This window comes from Diplotaxodon limnothrissa, linkage group LG17 (assembly GCF_057381915.1).
Source record: "Diplotaxodon limnothrissa isolate DT_005_m linkage group LG17, D_limnothrissa_male_GT1.1, whole genome shotgun sequence".
Taxonomy (NCBI): domain Eukaryota; kingdom Metazoa; phylum Chordata; class Actinopteri; order Cichliformes; family Cichlidae; genus Diplotaxodon; species Diplotaxodon limnothrissa.
Genome location: NC_140612.1, coordinates 30,322,627 through 30,349,159, shown reverse-complemented (window position 1 = coordinate 30,349,159; position 26,533 = coordinate 30,322,627). Strand labels below are relative to the sequence as shown.

The following is a 26,533-nucleotide window of genomic DNA, read 5'->3' as shown; positions in this document are numbered from 1 at the left end:
TTTTTTTTTTTTTTAGAAAACTAGTTTTATTTGAAGAAAAATTGACATTTACTTGCTGACATCGAGAGAAATATAGAAAATTATATAAAAATTCATCACAGCTGATAGCAGGACAGACAACACAAACTGGAAGGAATCAAGAGTGTCCCGCAAATAAACTCAATGATGACACACCCCAACACCAGTTCAAATTACTTGACATCACCGTGCTCCCTCAGTCACCTCCACCTATTTAAATACAATCATTTTTAGCTTGCATTTCCCATTTTCCATGGTAGTAATGAACATTTCAGGGATTGGTGCTGGTAAATTAGCTTTGCTTAAATCGCAAGGCCGATGCAGCATTTCATCTGGGTACAATCATCACGATCGCTCGTTGCACCACGTGTACGTCTTTCAATTTGGTACGACACATAATCCGATAGTTCTACAATCAGTTGCATTTGGTTTCCTTTCAGAAAGAGTGAATAAAATTGAAATATGCATTTAAGAAGCCAGTGGGATCTTCCAGCTGAGGGTAGTGACTGATGTGCTCGTCCAAAATTGTGACTGTTGACTTCTGGACCAGCTTCCTGAGGAAATGGAAAAAACATGGACTGTTTCAATAAAACATGCCACAAAGGACACAAAGACAGAGCTTTAAAGCTAGTCATTTGTGACTGATCCTCAGCTCTGATGAGGGAATAAATCTAGCACATTTTTCTAACTTTTGGGTGAGAAACTAAAACATTAATAGAGCCATTCTCAGCCTCAGCCTTCAAGGCAACCGAAGCTACTCCCTAATCTGCTGTGCTGCCTAAATGTCACCAGCACATGGTTTTCTTCCTTCTTTAACATAATGTCCTGCAAACTTTCGCAGCCCCAACTGCAAGGTGCACTGAGGTAAAAGACATTCCCAGATGGATCACCTGCTAGGTGCTCTGCTTTTTATCTGTCAAAGCAGTTTGGAAACTCAGCACATTTAAGGTTACCCCAGTTTAGGGGGCATTATGGATAATCTGGATTGTCGGGTGTGGGGGTTAAAGAAACAGATGAAGGAGCACTCACTGGTAAAGACGGATGAACTGGGGGTGGGGGTTGACGGGGTCCAGGGGTCCGTAGATCATGTGCACTGAAACACACAAGGAAGACGGTGAGCGAGGGGAAAAAAATGGAAAGAGGAACACTGAGAAATGGAGGAGCGGTACAGGACGAGTGGGATTAAATTAAAAGGCATATACTGGAATTATTTCTCCCAAGATGTTGCATTTCTCATGAGCTCTATGCCACACACACGCACTGAGCTTCCAATCACAGATGGACTAAGCAGCTTAGCATCAGCAGCTCTCTGCCTGAGGCTGCTGACACCGTAAGAAATTGTTTGGCCCATACAAAAGCTGCCCTCTGATTTATTAACACACACACACACACACACACACACACACACACACACACACACACACACACACACATTGGGATATGTGACGCAACAGTGAACTTACGTGGGACATACGTGGAAGTGAGCACTCCCACCCAGCGCTCTCTGTGTTTCAGTCTCTGGTTGATGTATTGCAGAATACTGCGGAGACAGAGCGGCAAAGTTAGAAGCGAGCGAGCAGGTTACAAAGGCCAAAAGACCAAACAGGCACACGCACCTGTCCAAAACTAAGTTGCCATCATTGTAGCGTAACCCCGTCCACATGTCCCAAAACTCAGCGTCCGTGGGCTGCGTGTATGGGCCGAACACCTCTCCTATCCTGCCGGTGAGGAAACGAATCAAAGTCCATTATCCAATTATGTAATGTCCTAATGCAGGGCTCCAGCTTTAACTCTGGTGCTAAAGGGCTCAGGCTCTCTTACCCTTTTTGAAAGATCACAAAGTTAGTGAGGCGCGTCAGAATCGGAGCCAGAAAACTCGAGTCCTTCAGAAGCTTTTGGAGGACAGAAACAAGGACAGAAATGTCTCTAGGATAAGTTTACCACTCAAACAGCTCCCCTTAAATTTCACTCCATCCTCCTCAGCTTATTTAGTAACATGGGCTGGAAAAAGCAGGATGAAGCAAACAATCGTGACTCACCATCTGCAGCAGCCGTGGGTGGTGCGTTTCTGGGAACAATCCTGTCAGGAAGAAAAGTGTCAGCAGCGCTTGTGACTTTCACGTCGGAACAACATCTGGAATGACGTGCATTATTAACGCTCAAGTATCAGGAGCTACATCAACTGGCGATCAATCTGGCAGCTCTCGCTTTCGTCTGCCCTCGTAACCACCCAAGACAGTGTCTAGCAAAACAATCTGTAAGGGTGGAAGCTCCCCTCATAAATGCTGCCCAAGACTGGAAGACGCAGATTGAAGGCTGAAATGCACAGATATGGAAACCAAGGGAGAACAACTCGGCTGGTCTACCTAAAAGCTCCCTGCAGAGGATTTGTGGCCACTGCAACAACCAGGCTCCTGTCACCAATGAAAAAGGGACCAAAACAAGACACCAGTGTCAATTATGTAAGGACCAGGTTCTCTGTGGGCATCTGTGTGGTGTACTGCAGCAGTAAGGGGTTCTGAGCCCACTGCTACGGGCCATCAGGTCCTTGTATAACCAAAGTGAGGGCCGTGTCCATGTCCTTGTGGGTGTTGGACCGTCTATCTCTGATGGTCCAAGGCTGAGTAATGACCAAAAGAGTAAGGTCGTGAATACAAATAGCTTAGTTTCCTCCTGCAGACAGTTTGAGGAGCTCAGATACCCAGACGGATCTTGGAGTAGAGCCGCTGCTCTTGCGTGGCAAAATGAGCCCGCTGAGGTGGTTTGGGCATCTGGTATGGATGCCTCCTGGCAACCTCCCTTTGGAGGTTTTCCAGGCACAGACAACTGTGAGGACACCCGGGGTAAATCTAGAAGATTAGAGAGATTATATATGTCATCTGGTCTGGGAACACCTCGAAATCCTCCAGAAGTAACTGGAAAGTATGGTTCAGGAGTCTGCTGCCACCACGACCCGACTTCAGAAAAACAAAGAGCATTGAATGGATAGATTTTGTAAAAAGCTTAACATATTCAGTTTAAATGTAAAACAAACAGAAAATCTGAGCTGCAGCTTCTGTTTATACTAAAGCCAAGGATAACAGAGCGCACTGTACCTCCATTGGAAAGACACAAGCTGTTTAAAGTCAGATGACCTGTGCGATTTTGGTCACTCCTAGTTTGGAAGAAGGACAGAGGAAAAACCACAGCAGGTTAGCAGTTTATCAGTTTACACTGTTTTGGCAGCCTGCATGAAAACACCACCAACCTGTACAGCAGCTCCAGGGCCACGGTGTCTCCATAGTCGTGGGACACCAGATTCACTCGCTGGTTGCTCAGACCCAAGTGGGCCACCAGGGCTTCAACCACACTGGCCTGCTCGAAGATGGAGTACTTATGGGGCCGCTGGTACATTACAGCACAGTAAAAACACATGTTAGACACGTTTTAATCAGTCGATGTATAATGATGGATTTTCTGTATCTAGCTTTCACCCACCGGTTTATCACTGAAGCCAAAACCGAGGAAGTCCAGCGCAATCACACGATGGAATCGTTGTGTGAGCGGATCCCAGATCTGTATGAGAGGAGGGGGAAAAAGAAAGGATAGGTGGGGGTCCCAAACACACCCTTACAGTTCTCCATTTGTTTATCCACTGGGCATGTGCAGAGAGATGGGCACCTTGCTCCAGTCATAGCTGGAAGTGGGGAAGCCATGGAGTAGGATGATGACATCTGAGCTCCCCAAAGCACCGAGAGAGTCTGAGAAGAGACCACAGATCAAAGACATATTTGTGCTTGACTGGCATGTTATGGTAGCACTAAGACTGACGTGTTACCTCTGTAGAAGATTTTCCAGCCTCTGAAGTGGAAGACCTTCCCAGCACTGTGCCACTTCTGCAGCGCAGTGGACAGCTGAGGGGGCGGGATGTGCAGGTACACGGCCACCAAAGGGATGCAGATCAAACCCACATGAATCCACCACTCTCTCATCTTGAACTCAGCCGTGAGGGAGTCGCATTCCTGCCTGTGAGAGATGGACGCATGAGCGACAACACGTTAGATAAGAAACCTGCAAGATTCGCATCGATGCACAAGTTGTCGCAGATGCAAGGGGGGAGGAAAGGCCATGTCTTCCTGCTGCCTGCACTGCAACAGTAATTTATCACTGTGCAACTCATTAAAGGAGACAAACCCGCTGTCAGTTATCTATAAATGATCGATAAGTCATTACAACTCCAACCTTCCACCAGACCGGTTTACTTCTACGAGACCGACGCTGCTGCAGGTTGCTGTACTCTCATAAACACTGTGACCCGTCTTCAGCAGACCTTCGCCCCGTGTTTGGGATCCATTACTGCGGAGGAATTTCCTGCCGAGCGGAATAAGGCGACACTTTTCAAAGATTAAAATAAATTCACTGAGGTCTCACTCTGCCGCTACGTACACGAGGAAAGAGACTGAAGCGAGTAGCTTAGTTGGTTGTGGTTATTGTCAGTCAACACTTAAGTAAGCCATCATCATCTTAGCCGTTATTATACACGATCTTCGATGGGCTGACTGCAGGAGAGAAGCACAGTGCCACCTGCCGGTCTGGATGTGCAACAGCATTTTATCGTTTCTGACTACATTCATTGACTGGAAAACATCTTAAAAATGTGAAATTTGATCCAGCAAGACTGTTTTCTTTTTGTCTTTTACATTGATTTTATATATAAAATAAAGTAAAATTATTTTATTATTATATTGAGGATTTAGTCAGTTCCATAATAATAATGAGTGTCTGGCAGCCAGTGTCCGGCAGCCTCGCCTCTGTCAGTGCGCCCCAGGGTGGTTGTGGCTACGCTGTAGCTTGCCATCACCAGTGTGTGAATGTGTGTGTGAATGGGTGGATGATTGTGTGCAGTGTAAAGCGCTTTGGGGTCCTTAGGACCAAGTAAAGCGCTATACAAATACAGACCATTTACCATTATCATTGTTGTTGTTTTTATTTAATTTTTAAATAAAAAACGTTTTATTTTGACATATTTAGGTATTTTAATCTCTTAATAATTTTATTTTTCACTTCTTCTTCTTCTTTATGTTTTTATCATATTGAAATATTTGCTTCAGCATATTGTGTATTTTAATATAATATTTTACATATAAAATGTATGTATGTCAAACATTTTTTAAGTGCATGTCATGTTCTGTGTACTGGATGTGGATATATGCATGAAAGGGTCCCTTTGGTACATCTTTTAAACCTTTTTTAAGAGAAACGCATCTCCTAAAAATCAGTATAGATTTACAATCATTCTATCAGTCAGTCATTCATTGGCAAAAGTAAAAGTAGTTTTTTTAAAGGAGAGGGGAAGACAAAAACCTCTTCGGGCACCCATATTTTTATATTTTAATTTCAGAGGACCGTGTTTTCTCTCCTAACAGCAAAGATGCACTGTAGCAGATTTAACTATTAGCTCATTTGCAGTCCCTGGAGATATATATAGATATATCTATCTATCTATCTATCTATCTATCTATCTATCTATATCTATATATCTATATCTATCTATAGCTATATCTATATCTATATATCTATATCTATCTATAGCTATATCTATATATCTATATATATATACACACACACACAACTAAACCATAGTCTTTAGTTCTTTACTTCAGCAAAGAAAGGTCAGGCCTGGCATTGTTGGAGCAGAGAGAGCTATCTCCAAACATTTTTTCACAAAGCTGCCATTGTACACTGCTCACATTACTCACAATACACTTCATCTCTGAATTTGCCAGATAAACAAACCGACTGTCAAACAGGACTCGATTACCGCAACTAATTTAAATAATATAGTCTCCATCTGTTGCGAAAATTCCACTCATCACAGCCCGTTATTGTCATTGTCCACAAACACAACAGTTATTTGAAGAAAACACTCAAAATAAGCCACACAGCTCTTACCAAGTTAAGCCAGAGTGACTTTTCAATTATGAACACTTGTAGTCTGAAAATCTGTCCAAAAACAAAACAAAGCAACGGAATTTATTTATTAAGACAATGGTGGCCAAGGCAAAGCATTCAATGGTCACTTTGTTAGGTACAGATGTTCAGTTGCTCATTAAAACAACCTTGTAGGATTTACAGATTGATGTGAAAAAGAGAAAATATCCAGTGAGTGGCAATTCACTAGCTGATAGGAAGGCAACAGCAAGTCAAATAATTACTTGTTAAACCAAAGTATGCAGAAGAGCATCTCTGAATGCCCAACATGTTGAACCTTGAAGTAGATGGGCTACAGCAGCAGATGACCACACCGGAAAAGCTTTGAATGATTTTGGCATAAACATGAAAGCATGGATCCACCCTGCCTTTCCAGTTCAGGCTTGTGGTGGTTGTGACGTAATGCTGCAGTGGACGTTTTATTGGCAAACTCCTCGCCTCTTTAGTATCAACTGAGCATCATTTAAGGGCACCTTAAACACCTTACCTGAGTAGTGTTGCCGGGCATGTCTATCCCTTTATGACCACAATGTTCCCATCTTCCGATGGCTGATTGGAACAGGATAACACACCATGTCACAAAGCTTAAACTAATCTCAAACTGGTTTCTTGAACATGAAAATGAGTACACTGTACTGACATGGCCTCAACAATCACCACATCTCAGTGTAGCAGAGCACCTTTGGGATGTGCTGGAAGAGGAGATTGGAGTCATTGATGTGGAGCAACTTTGAGATGCTGTCATGTCATTATGGAGGAAATCTCAGAGGAAATTTCCTGCAGTTAAGTATTTAGGCAGCTCTAGAGGAAAAAAGGTGGTCCCAGTCAGTACTAGGAAGACATAACTGGTGAGGCGCAGAGTGTGTTTATTGCCAGTATTGGCCACTCTGACATTTGGCAATGGGGCAGGAATAAAAAATACAGTCTTATTATGAGGAAAATCAAGTAGATGAAAACCAGACCTTCTACAAAGTGTTTTCCTTCCATCCTGTAGGGATGATGATTTTCAATACAGCGCAGTCCACATTTGAGAACTGCAAAACGGTGAAACACTGCATGATAAATGACAAACATGGCCCTGCAGTTAGGCTAAATACATTTTTTATTTTTAAAAACCATACACATTACTCGACAAGTTTCAAATGTAAATCCAATCACGATATCCATTTAAAATGCTCAAGATAAAACAGACATGAAGTACTTTTATTTCCAAATGTTAAAAGATAAAAAAATAATAATCCATAAAACAGATGGAAAAAAACATTCATTCCCATTACAGGAAGAAGCTACAGAACAAACTCCTCACATGGATTCCTCTCGCTTTTTTCCAATTTCTCACTCTCAATCCTAGCTGCTATTTTGTCATCTGTAAAACAAGGAAAACAAACCATTTATGACTTTACATTTCCACCTTCCACTTCCCTGTCCGCGGCCCTTCAGGTGAAGCCGGCCAGACGGCTGCAGGAAAAATCTGCAGCCCGCTGCCCGAGTTTATCCCTTGTGTGTGGTTGGCAAGCACCATCCCAAACATTTAAGCGTGTTCTAAAATGCAAACTAAAGAGAGGCCTGTTCTCTTTCACATCATTTGCACCCTGAGATGAATCTTCCAGAACAAAAAAAATAAATAAATAAAAAAATCCCAAAACATTTTAGTGGCCAAAACCCCCGTTCCCCATAGAACACGATTGGTGTCAAATCATCCAAAATTTGTTAGGTATGATGAAAGGTATCATCAGCATTGCCATAAAAATACAAAGGTACAATTTTATTACGATTTGTATCAAAATTCTTTTTCCCCAAAGGAACGTTATGAAATAAGTACCCTGTGCAGATAGATACCAGTGTATGCCTCGGCTTTTATTCTTGAAAAATGCACAAATGTCGAATTCTTTAGCGCTTCCAGTACATCAGGTGTCAAAAATAGTTTTACAAACAAACCAAATGCAGCAACGTTTGTTATTAATAATGGTTTAAAGGAGTCTTCTGAATAGGGTGGTGGTTGTTGGTGGATTGAAATTTTTTAAAATGCCAACAATAGTCAGAGGAATAAAATTAATATTTACCTAAAGCGTAAAGAGAATGAAATATGAAAAATGGTTCACTTTGTTTTTGACCAAAGATGAAGATGTTTTTGCTATCTAAATACACAAGCTCTGAAGCAAAAAGGGGTTTTCCCCTCTCGTTTAAATTAAATACTTTTTCTATGCCTGAGTAAACAAATGTCAGTATTCTACATTGGCGGGGAGTGGGAGGGGGGCTGAGAAAATTCAAAAATATAAATAAAATGCACCATTTAGGGGAAAAAAAGAAAGAAAAAGACCAGTGTCCGTATTTATCAAGCATCCAGAGGGAGGAAATCAGTCTCTGCTGTCCCCACATGTTAGATGGAGGATGACTTTGGTCCTGCTTTTAGCTGTGGAGGTCTTTTTTTTCTCTCCCCCCATAAGGAGTCTCCTAAAGGCGATAAATGATGGGACCAAGATTGTCTAAATTATTACTGAAGCCAAGGCACACTGACGTTTAGCCTATGTGAAGGTCTTACTGAGAAATAGACACACTCGTTCAGTAGATAATACAGCGCTAGTTTGAACTGCAGCGGTCATAAAAAAAAAAAAAAAAAAAGAGAACAAAAAAGTTGATTAAAGTCATTTTGGTGCTTTTGGCAGAACATGTTTTAGCGTTAACGCACCCACAAGGCCTTCGTCAAATTAATCTATGCTTGTGAGTGCAACATACCAGCTAAAAGAAGAGATTTTCATTTTATGGTTCCAAATCGGAAAGAAGAACTCCTACTTTACGCTTAAGCGGCTTCATAAAGGACCTTGTATCTGACTCTGAGGTAAGACTTTGTTTCCTCCTCCCAGCTTTCGGCAAGATAAATAAGAACCTGGGATTATTTTCTAAACTCCCTTTAAATAACTGAACCTTTCAACATGTGGAAATTCCTGAACACAACATAATGACTGAAAAAGAGAATCCAGAACTCCAGAAGGTTTTGTGCACATGAAAACTAGCGAAGAAATGGAAGAAGTTAAATATTTATAGCGATGTTAGTGGACTAGAGGCCTTAATTATCTTTCCCGTCCCGTCTCCTGTGAAAACACCTCGTCAGATGGACCTCTTTTTTTCTATACAAGCCTTAGTGTTTATCGGTTTGGCTAGAAGGTTCTATATTTATCTACAAATATATAACAAATAAAACTTGCAGGCAAAAATAGTTAAGTTTCAATAGAAACACCCCTTTTTTTCCTGAAAATACAGCAGTATCTGAAATAATCCTCTCATTCGTTTCTTAATCTGTCCCAGTTTTCTGCATCATACATCAGGAAGCTCTTTGCCTACAAACAGAAAAAAAGTATCTACAAACTTTGTAAACAGACCTGCTTTTTTTCCCTCCAAAAACATAAATAACTCAAAATATTAACAGCCGATGGAGCAGAAATAAGTTTCAAAATGAGCAAGGGCCAAAGAGATAAATATACAACACCATTCAGATAAAAGAGAAGCTAAAGGTTCGTTCATAACTCTTACAGACGATCTTCAAGCCAGGAGGAGCACCTCCCTTTCTCAATTAAAATATAATATAATAATAAAAACAGGTCACTTTCAATCTTAGTTTATAGTCACCCCTTGTTACCGAGAAAAACAAGTGTTACCAAGGAGGGAGGGGTGAAGACAGAGTCCTTGTGTTGCAGTGGGATAATAATAACCAAAAATAAAAGAAGACCAAAGAATCCACACCAAGCCGTACATTCCTCTGAATGTTTGCTGTTCTTTAAGTCCAACCCAAGCCAAGCTCACACAAGACGCCGCTCTCCGTCTAACCCTTCGTCTCGACGCTCCTAGTGTCCGTTCGATTTGTCTGAGTTGAGCTCCTTGGTGGCGGGTAGAAAAGAGGTGGTGACGTGTGGAGCTGGGTCAGATCAAAGCGAGGTCTCCAGGCTGTGTAGTGGGCTCCCTGGGGCTGAGGGGGTTCCTGACTTGAGGCCCTCGGGGAGGAGGTGGTTACTGCTCTCCACAGCGTTATTGTTCTGGTTCGGGGAAGGAGAGACTGGCGTGGTGGGGGCAACGGTGGTGGCAGGCGAAGGTGTGGGTGAGGGCGGTGTGGGGGTAGCGTTGCGCGGACTGGCCGAATTGCGCTTGGTGGGAGCATCGTCCTCCGCGTCTGTGTCATCAATGAGGGGGATATGGGGCTCAGAGTCCTCTATCCGAAATTCGGGGTGGGTCATAAAGTTGTGGATGGATGATCGCGACTCTGGCTTCTCCAACCCCTCATAGAGGGAGATGGAGCTGCGGAATGCCTTCACCACTCGGATCTGGAGGGAAGGAGAAGGGACAGGGAGCAGGAAAGGTGTATTTAGTCACATTCGGTAATGATAAGAGTGCGCCGCTCTATTTTAAAACCTGGAAAACACCACAGATAAAAACCACGGATTTAGGTTTTACTGGGCCAGAATAGGTGAGTTTTTAGGTGCTTCAAAACCAGAAATCTGTGAGGGGGGGAGGGGGACGGACTCCCAGAGAAACGTGCAGGTGTGCTGTTATTTCTAGTAGTAAAGTTTTATACTAATCTGGTGATGAATAGTTGTCTCCAACCATCATCTACGGTTCTAGTTGTATTTTAATGTATAAACAGGAGCAGCCCATATTCTTTCATTTCTGTCTCTCAGTGAATATAAAAATACCCAAAGACTAAAAATGAAAATGTATACTAAATAAAAATCTAAGTGAACACTAAAGATTAATATCGCCAATAAAAAAAAATGGTCTCAACTTTCTACGCTGCAAGAAAAGTGGGGGTTTTAATGTAAGCAGCACTGTGAATTGCTGCAGAAGTGCAGATTAATGACAGTTTATAGGAAAATCTTCCAGGTGGTGTACTGTATCCAAGTGCAATTTGGATTGTTGTTCACCCTCTAGAAGCCCAGGAGGGACAGTGACATGTAAACAGCAATGCTGTAAGCTATACAACTCACCGCTCCAGAACTTAGACCTGTTATTATTGGTATTGCAGACATTTCAATTTGAAGCGTTCCAGAGATATTGCTTTAAATCCCAAAGACAGATGTATGCACAGACTGTACATAAGGAGTACTGTTTCAGAGTTTCCATCAGGAAAGTTGTTATATCCGGTGGCTGCTGTGGCCTGTGTGGGTGCCTGTGTTTAATGTTGCACTCCACTATCCTCCTGCTACAATGCTAATTGCCTGGTGACTCAGAACCCTTGAGTCCCATATGTGCAGCACTGCACAAAGGAGGAAAGATAAGGGAACCCAGGGAATACATTTCCCACTTCCAGCAACATGTATTGTGTAAATACTGTGTGTACGTCTGTATGCACTTTATACACACACACACACACACACACACACACTTATTGACCATAGTAGCTGTACCATAGTAAAAGGTACAATGGAATTAAGCTAATGAATTAGGACAGCTGTATGCACTTGATGGGAGCTGCATTTTGGAGCTTTGTTTGGGATCAAATCTTGTTTTGGGAAGTCAGAAGTAAGGAAAGGAGGAGTGGGTGAAGTAGCACGGTATAAGCTAAACAACCCAGCTACATCAGCACCATCTATAGACTGTGTGGATGCATTGCACAGATCAGATGCCTGTTAATTGGTGCTAATAAATTCCACTCACATAAAGACTTTTTTGAGATAACTGCACAAACGCAGATTTTGGTGTCAGCGAAGCCAATAACTTTGATATTGTCTGGGTAATGCATAAAGTCCATTCAAACCAGCCTAACAATAGTAAACAGCCTCGTACAGTTACTGTGACAGGGAGAACAGTTCAAATCTGATCTGGTCTTTGTACCAGCTTATTAACATGTTTATTTCTTCCCTAAAATTGGGGATTGTTCATAAACTATGTGCTTTTTTGAGCCAGCCTCCAAGCTGCCATATGAAGTACTGCATTTGCATTTTGCAATTGCACAGTAATTTAATCTTTATGCCGTATTTGGTACAGAAGGAGCGAATGAAAATATAACGCTTCAAGCCATCACTGTTCCATAAAAGGCTTTCAATTGCAATCTGATGGGCTGGACTGATCAGATGTGCGAAGTGTGCAAATCGAATGCTGGTTGAATATTAAAGACTTTCTGAGAGACAGAAAACCTAAATCTGTTGGAGACAAAACCTGAAACTAGTCTTAAGAGTAATTAAAAAGCAACTTCAGGAAATCGGTCAATATCTCAGGGAGAGTACAAACCAGTGTCAAACTTGATGCAATGTGTTTTTTGTATTAGTATTTCACAAAACACTTAGTAGAGTCCTGTGTCTGATTAATTAAAATGCAAAAGGGAACCAAAAATAAATAAATAAATGAAATGAGGGGAATGGCGTTCTTTCTACAAGAACACACCAAAAGAGAAAATAAGGGATAGAAGCTGGACACAAGAAATTACTGTTGTTGGGCATGCTGATCAAAAAGTAAGGACAGCTGGAGAAAAGGACAGATGGAGACAAAGAGAGTGAGAAAAGAAAGGAGTGGAAGAGAGACAGAAAGAGAGAGTGAGACAAAGTAAAGACTGAGGGTGAGAGGCAGAAAGAGGAGAGAGACAGAAAGACAAAAAGAGGGGTGGTCAGTTATAGCTTATGCTTGTGGAGTTAAAAAAAAAAAAAAAAAAAATGAAAAGAAAGAAAGCTGCAGCAGCCAAGCATGTCTACAAGCTGGTATACATGTCAAAAACAGCACAAAGAGAGAGAACTCACAAACGAGACCAGAGACTTTGAACCCATGCAGAGCGCGGCGCTACCTTGTGTTCAATGGTAGTAAACCTTTGAGTATAGCCCATGACACATTTCACAGAATCTAAAGAAGAATACGTGGGGAGTCAGTGGTATTCATTGTTTTTAGGTCATTTTGGCAGCAACCTGCCCTTTGGACACATTTTGCCAACAAACAAGCTTTCACACACAGAAAATTGTCCAAATATTTTAAGGAAACCTGAAAGGAAAATATTAGGTTAATAATGAAGAATCCATGCCCACAAGCACCCATAAGTGTCAGGTCCAGAGATCTGAAGAAGTCGCACCTAAAAATAGAACTAAATGTTGCTGCAGCACTGCACGATTTGTCAATATTGCAGAGGCAAAAACAACATCGGCTCTGCTGTTGATGTGCCTGAGAAAAATCCCACAAGTTTACATTCAAGAGCACAGTCATTTATTCCATTTTACTCTTTTTGTGACATCTGTAAAACATTTAAAATTCCCTGCTCGTCAGGTGGTCTGTCTTTAAACTCTGAAAGAGAAAAACAAAAAGTGTCACTGTCAGCAGGCACAGGGTCGAAAGGAAGGAGTTTGGAAACACCACCATCAAATGACCAAATCCAGTCTCGGCACAGTGACCTTCCTATGTGAGCGGATGAATAGCGTGATGTTAAAAGGCAGTGCATCCAAAGACACCAGTAAATTACAGCTTATTACCACTTGATGCTATTGCGGCAAACCATTTCTTCTGGAAAAGCCAAGGTCTTATTTTCACCACTGACATTCAGTTCGTGTCTACTCTTTTAGACCGTGATCATGGGCATATACTCAAAACATTTACCTAGCTAGGGACTAGAGAGCTGCGACAAAGACCCATGAGTGCTACAGAGGCACAAGGCAGACTGAGGCAGCTGCAGACAAACCTGGAGACTGTCAACTCAGAATATAACTTGTTTTTGTTTTGTTTTTTTAAAAATCATAGTAAATACACATCACCCCCCCGAAATAACAGTAAACCTTGTTCATTTCTGAGACCAAAGCAGAAGCAGAACAGAAAACATGATGACACAGAGATAACACCTCGACAGTAGAAGCGACCTGGTTACAAGGTACATATATATAGAGCAGTGTTATCGAAGCAATATGGAAGATGTGGTTTTGAGGTCTTTTTTAAAGAATACAGGGGAGAACATTAGGAGAAGCATGAGAGAGGAAAAGTGCCAACGTTAGGTGAGAAGAAGAGTGGAGAAGGAAGATGTTAGAAGAAGAAATAAAAGTCTCATGCACTAGAGGAGAACACGCACTCACACCCCACAGTGGCAGAAGCGGTGTTGGCGGCAGTGGCAGAAGTGGTAGTAGTAGAAAAGGCTACATGTGTAGGGCTAGAAACATTGGTTACATCGTGCTGTTGTTGGCTGGAGTTGGAGGCCTGCCGCCTTAGAGCCCCCTGAAAGGAAGTTCCACTCTGGAACGCACTCACTACATCCATCTGCAAAGAATCAGACAGCGTGACAGGAGAAAAAGCCCAGAGGAAATAAAAACACAACACAGCCAGAGGAGAGAGAGAAAAGAGAGAAAAATAAAGAAAAGGCACCAGTAACCATAAGAAAAAAATGGCACTTTGAAATTGGATTTAGACATTATAATTAAAAGAGAGAGGAAAAAGGGGGACGGTTGGGTTTAAAGGCACTGATCGGAGGGAGCTCTTACTCCAAAAATCTGACCTCACTTTCACTCTTTTCTCTGCAGATTCCTTCCATACTTCCAGCTATAGCCATGCCAATACTCTTTAAACATTCAGCTGTTCTATCGTGCTGTCCATCCAATCCAATTCACTTGCTTCTCATCAGTACCTTCAAACTAGATTTAGCAGATAGAGTCAGACTGAGTCAAATAAAAAACAAAAACATAGGCAGAGGACCCTGCTTTAGCTCAGAAGCAGAACAGAAAAATTAGAGAAAGGCTTTTTTTTTTTAAGGGCACAAGCCATTCTTTAGGAATGCCAAGAGAAAGAACAAAATAGATTTTAAGCTGGAAGAGCAGTAGAGAGTTAAAGGGTTTATGGCTTTTGATTCCCTTGGTGTTGGGGTGTGGTGGTGAGTGCTGCACGTGAAACTGCTGAGACTTGTCACCTGAGTTTGGATGCGATTGAGGCCTCGGAACCACAAGATCTGGCCTCGACGAAGCTCCCGTTCAGCATGGTCGATCTCATCCATGTCCTCCAGCTCCTCCAACTCTTCGTCTGGGATCTCCTCTTTTTGGGTGCCATGGCCTGCTGTTTTCAAGAATTTTAAGCGGCTGGTGGGTATTGAAGAGATAACCTGGAAGACAATGAGGATACAAGTGAGCAACCGTGACTCCTGATGAAGTTTTAGCCCCCCGTGCAGTTTAATCATGGCTTGTTCTGCCGTGATTAAGTTCATCGCCGACATTAAGCGGACAGTGACCATGAAAATTTGATGGCCAGTTCAATAACATGCGGTTTGCTCTTGGGCTCCAAGCCCCTCCCACTGCTGATGAACAGGAGGATCCTTGCACATGATCACATGCAGATGCTGTTCAGTCAATTTAACAAGAAGGCAAAAACTTTACTCCTCAAGCACTAGCCACAAAGATCACAAAGTGGAATGCAGATGAGTCAGACACATGTCTGGTGATTTTAAATCACACAATGTCATAATTAGAAGTTATCAGACAACACCCCCCCCCCCTTCCCCCAAAAAAACCCCCAAACCAAACAACAACAACAACAAAAAAACAAAACAAAAACAAAACCCCCGACATTGCTCTGGACATTAACCATTGCTCTGGTCTGTGGGAATACAATCCACTACGAGGGTTCCACACTGTTTGGCTAATATACAAAACACACAAATCCATCTGGTGTAAAAATGGATCCATCCAGTATGGCAACCCCTTATTAAAAAGACAGCAGCCAAAACAAGCTTACGGTAATGTTACCCATATTAACTGTAACTGTACAGCCTGGTAACACTAAGGGTTTCTCCTAAATATGTATTTTCAAAAATATGTAATTCTCTGAGTCTTCAGCTTTTAAGATACTGAGGGTGCATTAAGAATCTACCGATGTGCCAAAAGATCCCAGTCGACTGTGTCACGCGGCCTAGAATTGAAGACTGCTGAACTCCATGCACCAACAGGTGTGTGAACACATGTTGTCAGCGTCTATTTAGGGGACCGACCGGCCTTTAAGGAAAAGAACAGAGCAATCGCTGCTTTGGAACCAACAATATTGGTACTTATTCAATTCAGTTCCTCAACTCTCAGCTATGTGCTTTTATAGGACTTGGTGTAGTCCCATTTATGTAAAGCTGGTGACGCCAGCTGGCAAAACTGATATTAATATAAGTGCTGATCAGGATAGATGTGAAACAGAACAACATTAAACATTCGTTATGAACCTCCAGTCATTACTATAAACTGCAGTGAGCGATCTCACCCTTCAATCCTTAGAAAAAAAACAAACTATATTTTTCAACTCATGTATAAAAGGTAAAGAACTCAAAAAGTATAATATTTAAATTTTAAAACATGTACCATTGAACTACTAATATTTTACTACATTTAAATAACTTTTCAAAATTGAAACAACTGCAAAAGAAATAACTTTAATAATCCCCTTAAAGGTCAAATTAAAATAATAAAACTGAATAACTTTGATGACCACATGTGTTTGTGGTAGCTACCCCCCCCCCCAAAAAAAAAAAAAAAAAAAAAAATCAATCAATCAACTACTAATTACTAATCTCTTCACAGCAGCGGGACATAATGTACTGTTACACGTCTCTGACAACACCCTGTACCAACTAGATTAGAGCTGACACATGGGGGCAGTGTAATACCGCATTTCTGTACCTTGCCAACAAAAGGTAAAGCTCAGCTGTACTTTCATACCTGTCCCCACAGAAGAGAGCCGAAGCCTAAGAAAGTACACCACAGCCACTGGTCAGTCGTCAGAGCCACGCAGCTGAATGGCTTCCCTCCAAACTGCACAATAACAATCTATGAAAAAAATAAAATAAAAAAAAGGAGCAAGAGAGGGAGACTTAATCAAAGTGTAAAACCTCAGATTTCACCTGTGCAGACTGATGCTTCAGATAAGTCTTAGTCTACTGTACCTGAATAATAAAGGTACCCAAGACAATACTACAGAAGATTGGGTTGTTGAAGATGCCTTCAAAGACATTCCTTTCACCGTGGATCTTACGGGCATTGATCTCATTGAAAAGCTGCATCATTACAAAGGTATTGAAGACAATGGTGTAGTGTTCTGAGGGTGGGGCATGGAGGGGTGCATTCCTGCCACTGTCAATGTCCAACAATTTCTCTCCTACAGAGGGGGGGGGGGAAAAATATCCCAGTCAAGAAAAAGAAAATCTTGGATAACAGTGCAGGGTACAGAGAACATCTTCAGACACAAAACCCTTACCAGCAAAGAGCAATGTAAAAATGATGACTAGCTGATAAACTCCATGACCCAGGATGTTCTTCATCATGGTGCGGGAGATAAGAGGTTTGTTGCGGCCGTATGGCTTCCTTAGCAGCAGGGCTTCTGTAGGGGGCTCTGTGGCCAGAGCTAGTGAAGCAAAAGTGTCCATGATCAAGTTGACCCACAACATCTGTACAGCTTTCAGTGGAGAGTCCTAGTGCAAGAGAGCGAGTCGCCAAATCAGGTTATGGAAATTCAGATCATCTATTAAACACATTTCGATCCCCACGAGCCAAATTACACGTTTATGAGCTGGAGCAGTGGCTGCACTGAGGAGTACATATTTTGTTATGAGGTGTAAGATTGATGGCAGGTAGGAAACAAACAAATCTTTTTCGTAATGAACGAAGACATGAGAGCCAGGTAAGCTGCTCTTGGATACTGTTGCATTTCCACAAGGACAAATTTCCAAATTTCCAAACATTATACATAAAAGCCTTTATTTCTCCTCAGTTTATTGCTGGATCTTCATTCCCTCTGCTTCAGCTCTTTCAATGTGTTGCCCGTGGTACCAAGTTAATTTCCATTCAGAGCATAACAGTGAAATAACTCTTCAGACACGCAATAAAGAAAAAAAAAAAATCAAAAACAAAATAACCCTACAATATCTAGGTGCTAACCTGTGTGATGCATGCTCCTGTAAATGCTACAATGACAGCCACCACATTGACCGTTAGCTGAAACTGAAGGAACTTGGAGATGCTGTCATAGACGTTTCGACCCCACATGACAGCTTTAACGATGCTGGAAAAGTTGTCATCAGTCAGAATGATGTCAGATGCCTCCTTGGCAACATCTGTCCCAGCAATGCCCTGGAGACAACAAGATGATCATTAAGAATCTGTTCCAGCTATCCACCAAATATTTAACAAGATGATTAAGTGGCCTAAATTCTGACTTCTTTCTAGTTGACTGCCAGAGTTACCATGGGATACTGAGCAAGATGTTGATGTTAAGAATGACCCAATTTATATTTATGATTAAACCTTATTTAAGAAATTATACACAAGTAACTTACCATGGCGAAACCAACATCTGCTTTTTTCAAGGCAGGACCATCATTCGTACCATCTCCTGTCACTGCTACTACTTGTCTCTGTTCTACCACTGTGCTATCAATAATACCTAGAACAGAAAAATGTCAAACTTTAAAATAAAACCGTTACAGCCTAAAAAAAAGGAAAAAAAGAAAAGAAAAAAAGGCTAGCAGCAAAAGAAGAAAACAAACAAACACATTAGTTCACTTTTTCCATTTTTACCCATGTCAGAGAAACATAACTACCTTTGACTAAGGTGTGTTTGTCTGTGGGGGAAGAGCGAGCCAATACTCGAAGTTTGGGCCAGATCTTGTCAATGCGTTCTTGTTCAATCTAGAAACATGAGACAAAACCCTAATAGAATCCAAACAGCACATCTGCAACAGTCTCTGAGGTACACTATTTTGCTGTGGCCCACCTCTCCCTTTTCATTGCGTATCCTGCGATTGAACTCTTTTCCCTCCACGCAGAGGAAGTCATCTCCAGGCTGTAGGATGCCACACTTGGTGGCGATGGCTCGAGCTGTGTTGATGTTGTCCCCAGTCACCATCCGCACGGTGATGCCAGCACGCTGGCATTTCCTGATAGCATCTGGAACCTGAAGGGAAGCACAAAAGCACAGGAAAAAGAAAAAAGAAATATCACTAGGGATCATCAATCTAAGTGTTCAACTAAAATTTTATATATATATATATATATATATATATATATATATATATATATATATATATATATATATATATATATATATATATATATATACACACACACTTGTAGGAAAGGATGAGATTTGGAAATAATGGGCCCCTTCGTTAAAAAAAATATGAACCAAGCCCAGCACACCTGTCCAGTACATAAAATGGCAGAAAGCCAACTAAATGAGCGACAGTGAAGCATCTAGCAAGAAAATGACCTAACTTTTTCAGGCAAGGATTATACTCCCTCACCAACGCCCACAAACAGTTGCAAACACCACAGAAGCATAGTTGTGCTTTCTTGTCTACTTGTAGGATGCAATGTACAGATGGCGCCTTTGAGGTGTAGAAGTTGCCTGGATACGTTTGCATGCAAACTAGAGAATACTCTGACATCTGCACAGAGTCTCAGGTACACCCTGATGACTAACATTTATGTCACTCAGATCCTAGAAAACCCTTGTGTACATACAGATATGGAAATTATAAAATTGATATAACAAATGGGTCCTCCTGGAGTAAGCACTCCCTTTAAAGAAATAATTTTTTTTGCTTTGCTTAAAAAGTGTGTGTGCCCAACAGTCCAGTAGATGAATAAAGCTGACAACTGACAAATAAAGCTCTTTTACATGTGCTTGTTAAATGCTCAAAAAACTTAAACCAACAGCTTGAATCACTTTATTTTTGGAAACTAGATTCACCTCAGCTAGTATAGACTGCTAAATTAGGTCTATTGTTTTTACTGTTTACATTCACCCATCATTTATTTTGTGTTGCTTCCAAACCACCTGAAATGGAGTCATTGATGTGGCTGAGTTTAGTTAAAATGGTTGGTCCACAAATTGAGTGCAAACTCTGCAAACAGCAGTTTCCATAGAACTGTCAGCCAACTAGAATTGACGTATTCTAATGTTTGATCTAATTATGGTTTCTTAATGATAGACACATCATAGTGTCACCAATTCCAGCAATCTGCCAGTATCAGCAGTGTGGCCGTTTCTCCTTCATACACGTTTGGACAACAATCATTCTAAATACTTCTTTTTGAGTGCAACTTTGCAACTAGTGAAGTTGTTCAATGTGCCACATCAAGCAATGGGTTCTGACTCAAAGCCAAAAGACGGACCTTCAAATGAAGTGCAGATAAATACTCTACCTTTGTAGACAGCTTCCTTACTAGCAATCAAACAAGTGAAACTGTTTGTGCATAAACTCACTAACATTAGTGTAGCCACTAACCTCTGGTCTAACAGGATCTTCAATGCCAACCACACAGACGCAGGTTAGTCCACTGAGGATATCATTTTCATTGTCCCAGTCAGGCTCCCCATCAGAAGCAGGAAAATCTCTGTATCCAAGGCAGATTGTTCTCAAGCCCTCTGAGGCCATGGGCTCGATCACTTTCTTAACCAAGTCATCTCTGTCCCGTGGGCGGAACACCTTTGGCTCACCATTAGCTGTCAAGATTTTATAGCACCTGAAATGTGTAAAGACGACACATTAAATCATAAATGTAAAGGAAAAGAAAGAAAAAGAACGTGTAGGAGGGCGAAACATCCAAAGATGAAAGCCATTAATGGCTTGGAGTTAAGAAACATGGATAAAGACAGAGATAGGTACAGACGCATAAATGTAAAAAATGTCATTTAGACTTAATAAAAGGGTAAGAGAAGAGGAGAAGACAAAGCATTTGAATGGTGAGCTGCAGCAGTAAGAAGTCACACTAAGCCCTCTGTGGGTTAAAAAGAAGCCTGCTTGGTTAAGAGGCTTACAGAGCTGTTACCGGCTCATTTTCTCAGTGCCTGTTTTTAAGTCACAACGTAAGGGGCTTGGGTGGGATGCACTTGAACTTCTTAGCTGCTTAAGCCATTACACATATCATTTACAGCAAAGTCTGGCCAGCCGAATGAGTACAAAAAAAAAAAAAAAAAAAAAGAGCTATGGAACAACCTTTCATTTAGCTGATCAGACATCCATGATTTCATGCTTCTTCAGTAAAGAAATCATAGAGGAATTATTATCTAATATTAAACCATACAATCCCCCAGCCAAAACAACAACAACAAAACAAATCATAGAAAAGCAGAACATGTGAACGAACATGAAAAGTGAAAATGTCTCTTACTTTTTTAGGAGAATTTCTGAGGCTCCTTTGCTGAACATACGGTAGCTGCCGTCAGCCATCTTTAACACAGTGCTCATAGACTTGCGAACTGAGTTGAAGGTGTAGACCTTGTAGAGTTTCTCTTCAGGAATCTCGTTGCGGATAGCCTGGTAGTCGCGTTTTAACTCAGTAGAAAAGCCGAGCAAGGCACATTCGGTCTTGTTACCCACCTGTCGTGGCAGACCCCCTTCTTTCTCTGGAGGCTAAAAGAAAAAAAAAAAAGAAAAATGTGAAGACAAAGTTAATGTGCTACACAGTCCATTTTAGAGGTACGCTGCTTTTTACAAGCATACCATGATTTTAGTAGTGTAGGCGCAGTTGACTGCCATGCCCAGAATCAGGATGTCTAAAGTGGAGGAGGGGATGTTCTCTGGTTCAGGGACCTTCTTGTAGTGCTTTTCAGCGATGTAGGCCTGCACCACAGTCATGCGATTCATGGTGAGTGTACCAGTCTTGTCAGAACAGATGGCAGTAGCATTTCCCATAGTCTCACAGGCATCCAAGTGACGCACCAGATTGTTATCCTTCATCATTTTCTGTAGGAAGATAAAAAAAATAAAGTCTGACAACACTGAAAGCTATATTTTCTATAATGAAAACATTTTATTTTTGTTTCATGAAATAAATGTGGTGAGATTTTACAACTGAATGACTAACTCCTTGATTAACTAAAGCCCTATGTTGGCTAAATAATACCCTAAAGCCAAGTAATGATCCCCTTTCCTCAAGTTGTTAACCAGATTTTAGCAGCTTGATCTTCTAGTTTTAATAGGCTAAAGTGTAAGGTGGTTAGTTCGTGCACAGGTCACTTGGCTAGGAGTCTCACCTTAACAGAATACGCTAAGGAGATTGTTACAGCAAGTGGCAGGCCTTCGGGAACAGCGACCACAAGAACAGTGACACCAATGATGAAGAACTTCACAAAAAATTGAATGTAAACAGGTGTGCACTCCTTAACCCAGGATAGATTCTGGATCCAGAAGGTATCCACTACAAACAGCACCACCAGGATGATAACAGTGATGGCTGACATAACCAGACCTAGAGGCAAAACATGAGAGAAAAGAAAGATGTTAAGTTATATTCCTATCAGGACACATTTAGCAGTATGTTGCTTATAGTGGGTGTAATTGTGATTATACAATATAAACAGTTGGAGACGTACAACCCAAAAAAAGTTGGAGTGAACACAAGGGCATGAGAGTACAAGCACATAAAATGTTTTACAATCTACAGCACTCAGCTGTGCCAGAACGAGTGATTTTGACTGACTCACCTGCTTTTCCAATCTGTACTGCTAGTTTGGTCAGTTTTCCCTGGAGAACAGACTTCTCTTTCTTTGGCAGGTTGGCTTTCTTCTTCTCCTCTGCATCTGCTCCTTCGTCACTGTTCAGAGGCTGCATTTCCATTGCAGCACCATCCTGGGCTTTAGCTGCAGCAGAGAAAACAAGACAAGGTTGTTAAAAAGGGCCTGGCTATTCCAAATCTGCACTGGCCATTATTGGTGCTGAGTGTTTTAAATAATTATATAAAGGAATACTGTGTTAAATTCATTTAAGAAAGACTCTAGGATTTATGGAAAAAGCAACGACTGAAATGAAAGTATGCTGATTTGTCAGTTATGATTTGTCAGTTATGAACACAGAGTATTCATTCACGATCAGGTGCCACGTCAAGCCTACATTTGAATATTTGCTTCCAATTTGCAAGACCAGAAATAAAAACTGCATTCTACAGCTGTGGGTGAATAAGGTTGATACAGGTCAAATAAACGTATTCATCTCTCTGGTAATATTAGAAAACTCGAGAACAGTTTTTATATTTCGTGTCTATAGCATATAATCTAGCTCAACAACAGGCCTGGACTAGATTTCCTCTGCCCCTCATAAAATATCTGTTTATCTGACTTTACAGGTAACAAGTCAGAACAAGTTGATTGAAACGGGATCACAAAAATTGCTGTATGATGAGAATATTTAGAATATGTAGAGCACTGTATCACAAGTTAACTGATTAAATAAAATCACTCAAAATTATAGCATGCTTTGTTGCTTCCCTGTTATCCCAGGAACTGTGGAAATGTCACTGTAATTATGTTTGTCAGCTGACGGCACAGAAGTTAGTTGAAAGATTTTGAATTATTTACCATACTTCCGCCAAGAGGTTTAAAGAACAGGTTACCTAGCTAGTGACAGATCTATTTGAGGCATCTCCTACTCTTCCTCCTTCTGCAGGTAAATTCCCATAAACCTCTCTTCTCAATCTCCCTCAGGGCCACTTTCTGTTCCTGCAGAACTAATGGGAATACCATACCCACATCTAACTAGGTAACCTTGGACACACAAAGCCTCTAATGCCAAAAGGAGGAGAAGAGGCAGCTGGCAGGCCAGCAGGGGCTGGTCTCTGTCATGTCACGCACCATGATAAAATCATTAGCTTTCCTGGGCACTGACGCTATGGCACTTCCTGCAGGACAACTGAAATATTCTCTTAACATTTTGAAGTCTTAAACAAAGTACACAATTCTTTTAAAGCATGGGGAGCCCTTGTCCAATTTGGGGATACTAAAGGCTCTATTTATGGTACAATGGTATGGACAATAGCACGGTATTGTGTGCGAATGCATGCAGCAGGAAGCAAGAGCACTGGGCTACTGCAGCTGCTGTGGACTGTGGCTTGCTCTGCACTTACATGGTCGGTGTAATCTCAGTCTAAAGGATTACTGCTGATTCCTGGCAGGCAGAGGGAATCTGTGCACAAGGGACCAGCGCCAGGGTTGTGGTCACAGACCCAAGCACTACTGATCATAGTGTCCCAGCAGAACAAGGCTGGCTCGCTGGCTGAGTTACCACTAAAGAGTCTCATTATCATTGTTATCGGTCTGAAATTGCACCAGTGCAAGTCTCAGAGTTTGACTCTGAATAGTTCAGTCTGGGACATCAATAGAAATTAAAATTGAGGGGGGCCTGAGGGAGAGTCAGAGAGAGATGGGTGGGAAAGCAGATGTTCTGGCCCCAGAATTGTTGCATGGCTTTAATCTCCTCATCACTAATCGCTATAACTGGATTCAGTAGCACCTGCTGCTCGAAGTGCAATGTGCCAGGGAAGGACGAGAAAAGAAGAGAGAGAGACAGACAGGAGGACCAGACAGTACAATGGAGAGCCAAGAACAGCCCGTACTAAGTATATGCTGACATAGGGTCATGCAAAAATATGTAATTCCTCATTACTTGCATGAAATTATGGTGGCCAATTATTAACAGACTGGGGCTGTAACCTACCCTCAAGACTGTTAAATGGGGAGGGACCCACTGATGAAGCTAAAGGCTAATACCTAAATGTAGGCACTAAGCTGTATGGCAATTACATGTGGTTAAGCATGTCAGTCTGTGTGTGGGCAAGTTACTCACCTTTCTTTCGATTTTCTACAGAACCATCCTGCTTCTTATCTGTAGAAGAATGCAACACAGAGTTAGGAACATAAGGATTTTTAAGGATTAAATAAACTAATTAATCGTATAAGAAAATACTGATAAATGTCTCTTTATACAGTAATTAGACCAATCATTCTTCAAATTACTGATTTAAATGAGGAGAACTCTACCATCATACATAAGATGAGCTACAAATAGCCGATTTGGTTGGCAGAAAATAAGTCGTCTACTGTGACCCTCTGACAACTTCTAAAAGTTGTTTTATATAAACAAAGGTCAAATCAGTGCTTTTTGCATTCATATAAACCCTGCTATAACTACATTTTTCTGCAGATTATAAAACTAATGGTAAAGACAATGCTATTTGTGTGTCTGTGTTTGTGCTGAGTTTATAAGGGCAACAAGCAGAGGAGCATACTGACTTTTTTTCTGTTTCTTCTTCTCTTCCTTCTCCTTTTTCTTTTCCTCTTCGTCGTCATCATCATCTTCCCCGCCTCCGAGTAAAGTGAAGATAATTCCAGTTTGAGAGTTGACACCCACAGCAGTGACCAACATTTTCCCTGAGCCTTCCATTACATGGGTGCCTTTGAACAGAAGAAGGAAAACAAAGTGTCAGTAAATGACATCGGGAAACAGTACCTAGGATAAATGCCCTGGTCTTTGTTTCCATATGACTTCTTTCAGGTTTCTGTTTAGACAATGGTGGCAGCTTTGTCCCTGCCGATTTTTATTTGTTCCTTTGAATGTTTCATTTTGGTTCAGTGAAAATTTTACGCTAGATTCCTTTGTTGAGAAGGTGGTTTAGCCAGGCTTTCAAGCAGTATGATGATATACACACGAGAAACTAAATGCAGGTTTTCAATTGCAGGCAATAAATACAAATGAATAGTGCACTTGAAAGTACAGAAAGAGTAAGTCACTACTGCAGATACACTCCAAACCTTTAATCAACAGCCTTTAATCAAAAGCCAATTGTTAGTCTGTGTGAAATAATGGAATTCTGAGAGGCTGTAACAGTGTTGCATCTCTGGCTCTCCATTCCTCTTAAGACACGATTTAAAAAAAAAAAAACAAAAACAAAAAACCCCACACAGAAACATCAAATATCAAAAAAACACGACAAGCTAAAGTCGGAGTAAAGGAGCGAGACCCACGAGGCTCTGACAGCCGAGGAGTGGAAAGCATTTAAAGGTTCCTGTGTTAATTAGAAGATGCTTTTCTTTCATTCGTGAGAAGGGATACGGGCCGTGCTAAGGGAAATCAAAGAGCAGTAGCGAGGCAGCGCATAAAAACACAAACACACATGACTCCTGTGCCTTGGAGGTGTGCCAGGAGAGAGCCAGATGAACTAAACAAAAGTGTTTCTCCCTACACACGTTTTTCGTGACAAAGCCATGAACTGTAATTAAAAGGGCATTGGGGACATAGGATGGACAGAGAAAAAAAAAAAATGCTGGAAATGTTGAATGGCTGATAACTTCCGGCACTGAGAGGCAAGATCAGGAACCAATTCAGTTTCAAACATGTTTTCAACAGAACACAAGTTTCATGCTGAGCTGAATGCTAACAAATATCTGATGGTCAATTATTTTCAATTTCTGGATTATAACAGTTTATTTATGAAGATCCAGATGATCACCTGTTCTTACTGATTTCAATAAAATTTTGGATCATTTATTCAGTGCAATGAGTATTCCAGAAAATTTCTTTTAAAAGCAGTTCAATATATTGGACAACATAATCTATAAAACCTCTGAAAATTCGGTCCTTCCCAGTACGAACCAGTAAAAGGAGAAGGAGGTTCATGTTACCTGATAACAGCATTGGATCTTTTTCTAGTGTTTTCTTGACGTGGTCAGACTCCCCTGTGAGTGAGCTTTCATCGATCTTCAGATCATTGCCTTGGATGAAGACTCCGTCAGCAGGCAAGAGGTCACCTGAAACATTACAAAGCCAAACAAGCCTTTAATTTGGAGAAACAAC

At 41.3% G+C, this 26,533-nt stretch overlaps 2 protein-coding genes across 4 annotated transcripts in view; both read right to left on the bottom strand.

Moving 5' to 3' along the window:
- Nucleotides 1-57: 57 nt before the first annotated feature.
- Nucleotides 58-4,339, bottom strand: mest (mesoderm specific transcript). 2 transcript variants are annotated; one of them, XM_085376069.1, is made up of 12 exons: nucleotides 4,240-4,339; nucleotides 3,836-4,023; nucleotides 3,679-3,758; nucleotides 3,496-3,573; nucleotides 3,266-3,402; nucleotides 3,114-3,172; nucleotides 2,058-2,098; nucleotides 1,840-1,910; nucleotides 1,635-1,736; nucleotides 1,482-1,558; nucleotides 1,048-1,111; nucleotides 58-572 (listed from the first exon to the last, which is right to left on the bottom strand). In XM_085376069.1, exons 2-12 carry the CDS (start codon nucleotides 3,987-3,989, stop codon nucleotides 455-457), a joined length of 981 nt encoding a protein of 326 aa, XP_085232195.1. In that variant the 5' UTR covers nucleotides 3,990-4,023; nucleotides 4,240-4,339; the 3' UTR covers nucleotides 58-454. The 2 variants fall into 2 exon arrangements, with proteins under 2 accessions (XP_085232195.1, XP_085232196.1); XM_085376070.1 differs by having other exon boundaries at nucleotides 4,192-4,242.
- A 2,743-nt stretch (nucleotides 4,340-7,082) lies between these two features.
- The window catches only part of atp2b1a (ATPase plasma membrane Ca2+ transporting 1a), a 42,100-nt gene continuing 22,649 nt past the window's right edge, over nucleotides 7,083-26,533 (bottom strand). Inside the window, exons 5-22 of one of the 2 annotated variants that reach the window (XM_085376628.1) lie at nucleotides 26,362-26,487; nucleotides 24,973-25,134; nucleotides 24,527-24,565; nucleotides 22,393-22,548; nucleotides 21,943-22,157; nucleotides 21,410-21,652; nucleotides 21,078-21,319; nucleotides 20,192-20,429; nucleotides 18,676-18,855; nucleotides 18,503-18,590; nucleotides 18,239-18,345; nucleotides 17,841-18,032; nucleotides 17,161-17,374; nucleotides 16,850-17,061; nucleotides 16,626-16,733; nucleotides 14,843-15,031; nucleotides 14,110-14,199; nucleotides 7,083-10,304 (exon numbers count right to left, since the gene is read on the bottom strand). In XM_085376628.1, coding sequence (XP_085232754.1) covers nucleotides 9,912-10,304; nucleotides 14,110-14,199; nucleotides 14,843-15,031; nucleotides 16,626-16,733; nucleotides 16,850-17,061; nucleotides 17,161-17,374; nucleotides 17,841-18,032; nucleotides 18,239-18,345; nucleotides 18,503-18,590; nucleotides 18,676-18,855; nucleotides 20,192-20,429; nucleotides 21,078-21,319; nucleotides 21,410-21,652; nucleotides 21,943-22,157; nucleotides 22,393-22,548; nucleotides 24,527-24,565; nucleotides 24,973-25,134; nucleotides 26,362-26,487 — 3,194 coding nt within the window. In that variant the 3' untranslated portion in view covers nucleotides 7,083-9,911. The remainder of the gene's footprint in view (nucleotides 10,305-14,109; nucleotides 14,200-14,842; nucleotides 15,032-16,625; nucleotides 16,734-16,849; nucleotides 17,062-17,160; nucleotides 17,375-17,840; nucleotides 18,033-18,238; nucleotides 18,346-18,502; nucleotides 18,591-18,675; nucleotides 18,856-20,191; nucleotides 20,430-21,077; nucleotides 21,320-21,409; nucleotides 21,653-21,942; nucleotides 22,158-22,392; nucleotides 22,549-24,526; nucleotides 24,566-24,972; nucleotides 25,135-26,361; nucleotides 26,488-26,533) is intronic. The other variant, XM_085376629.1, reaches the window with a different exon arrangement.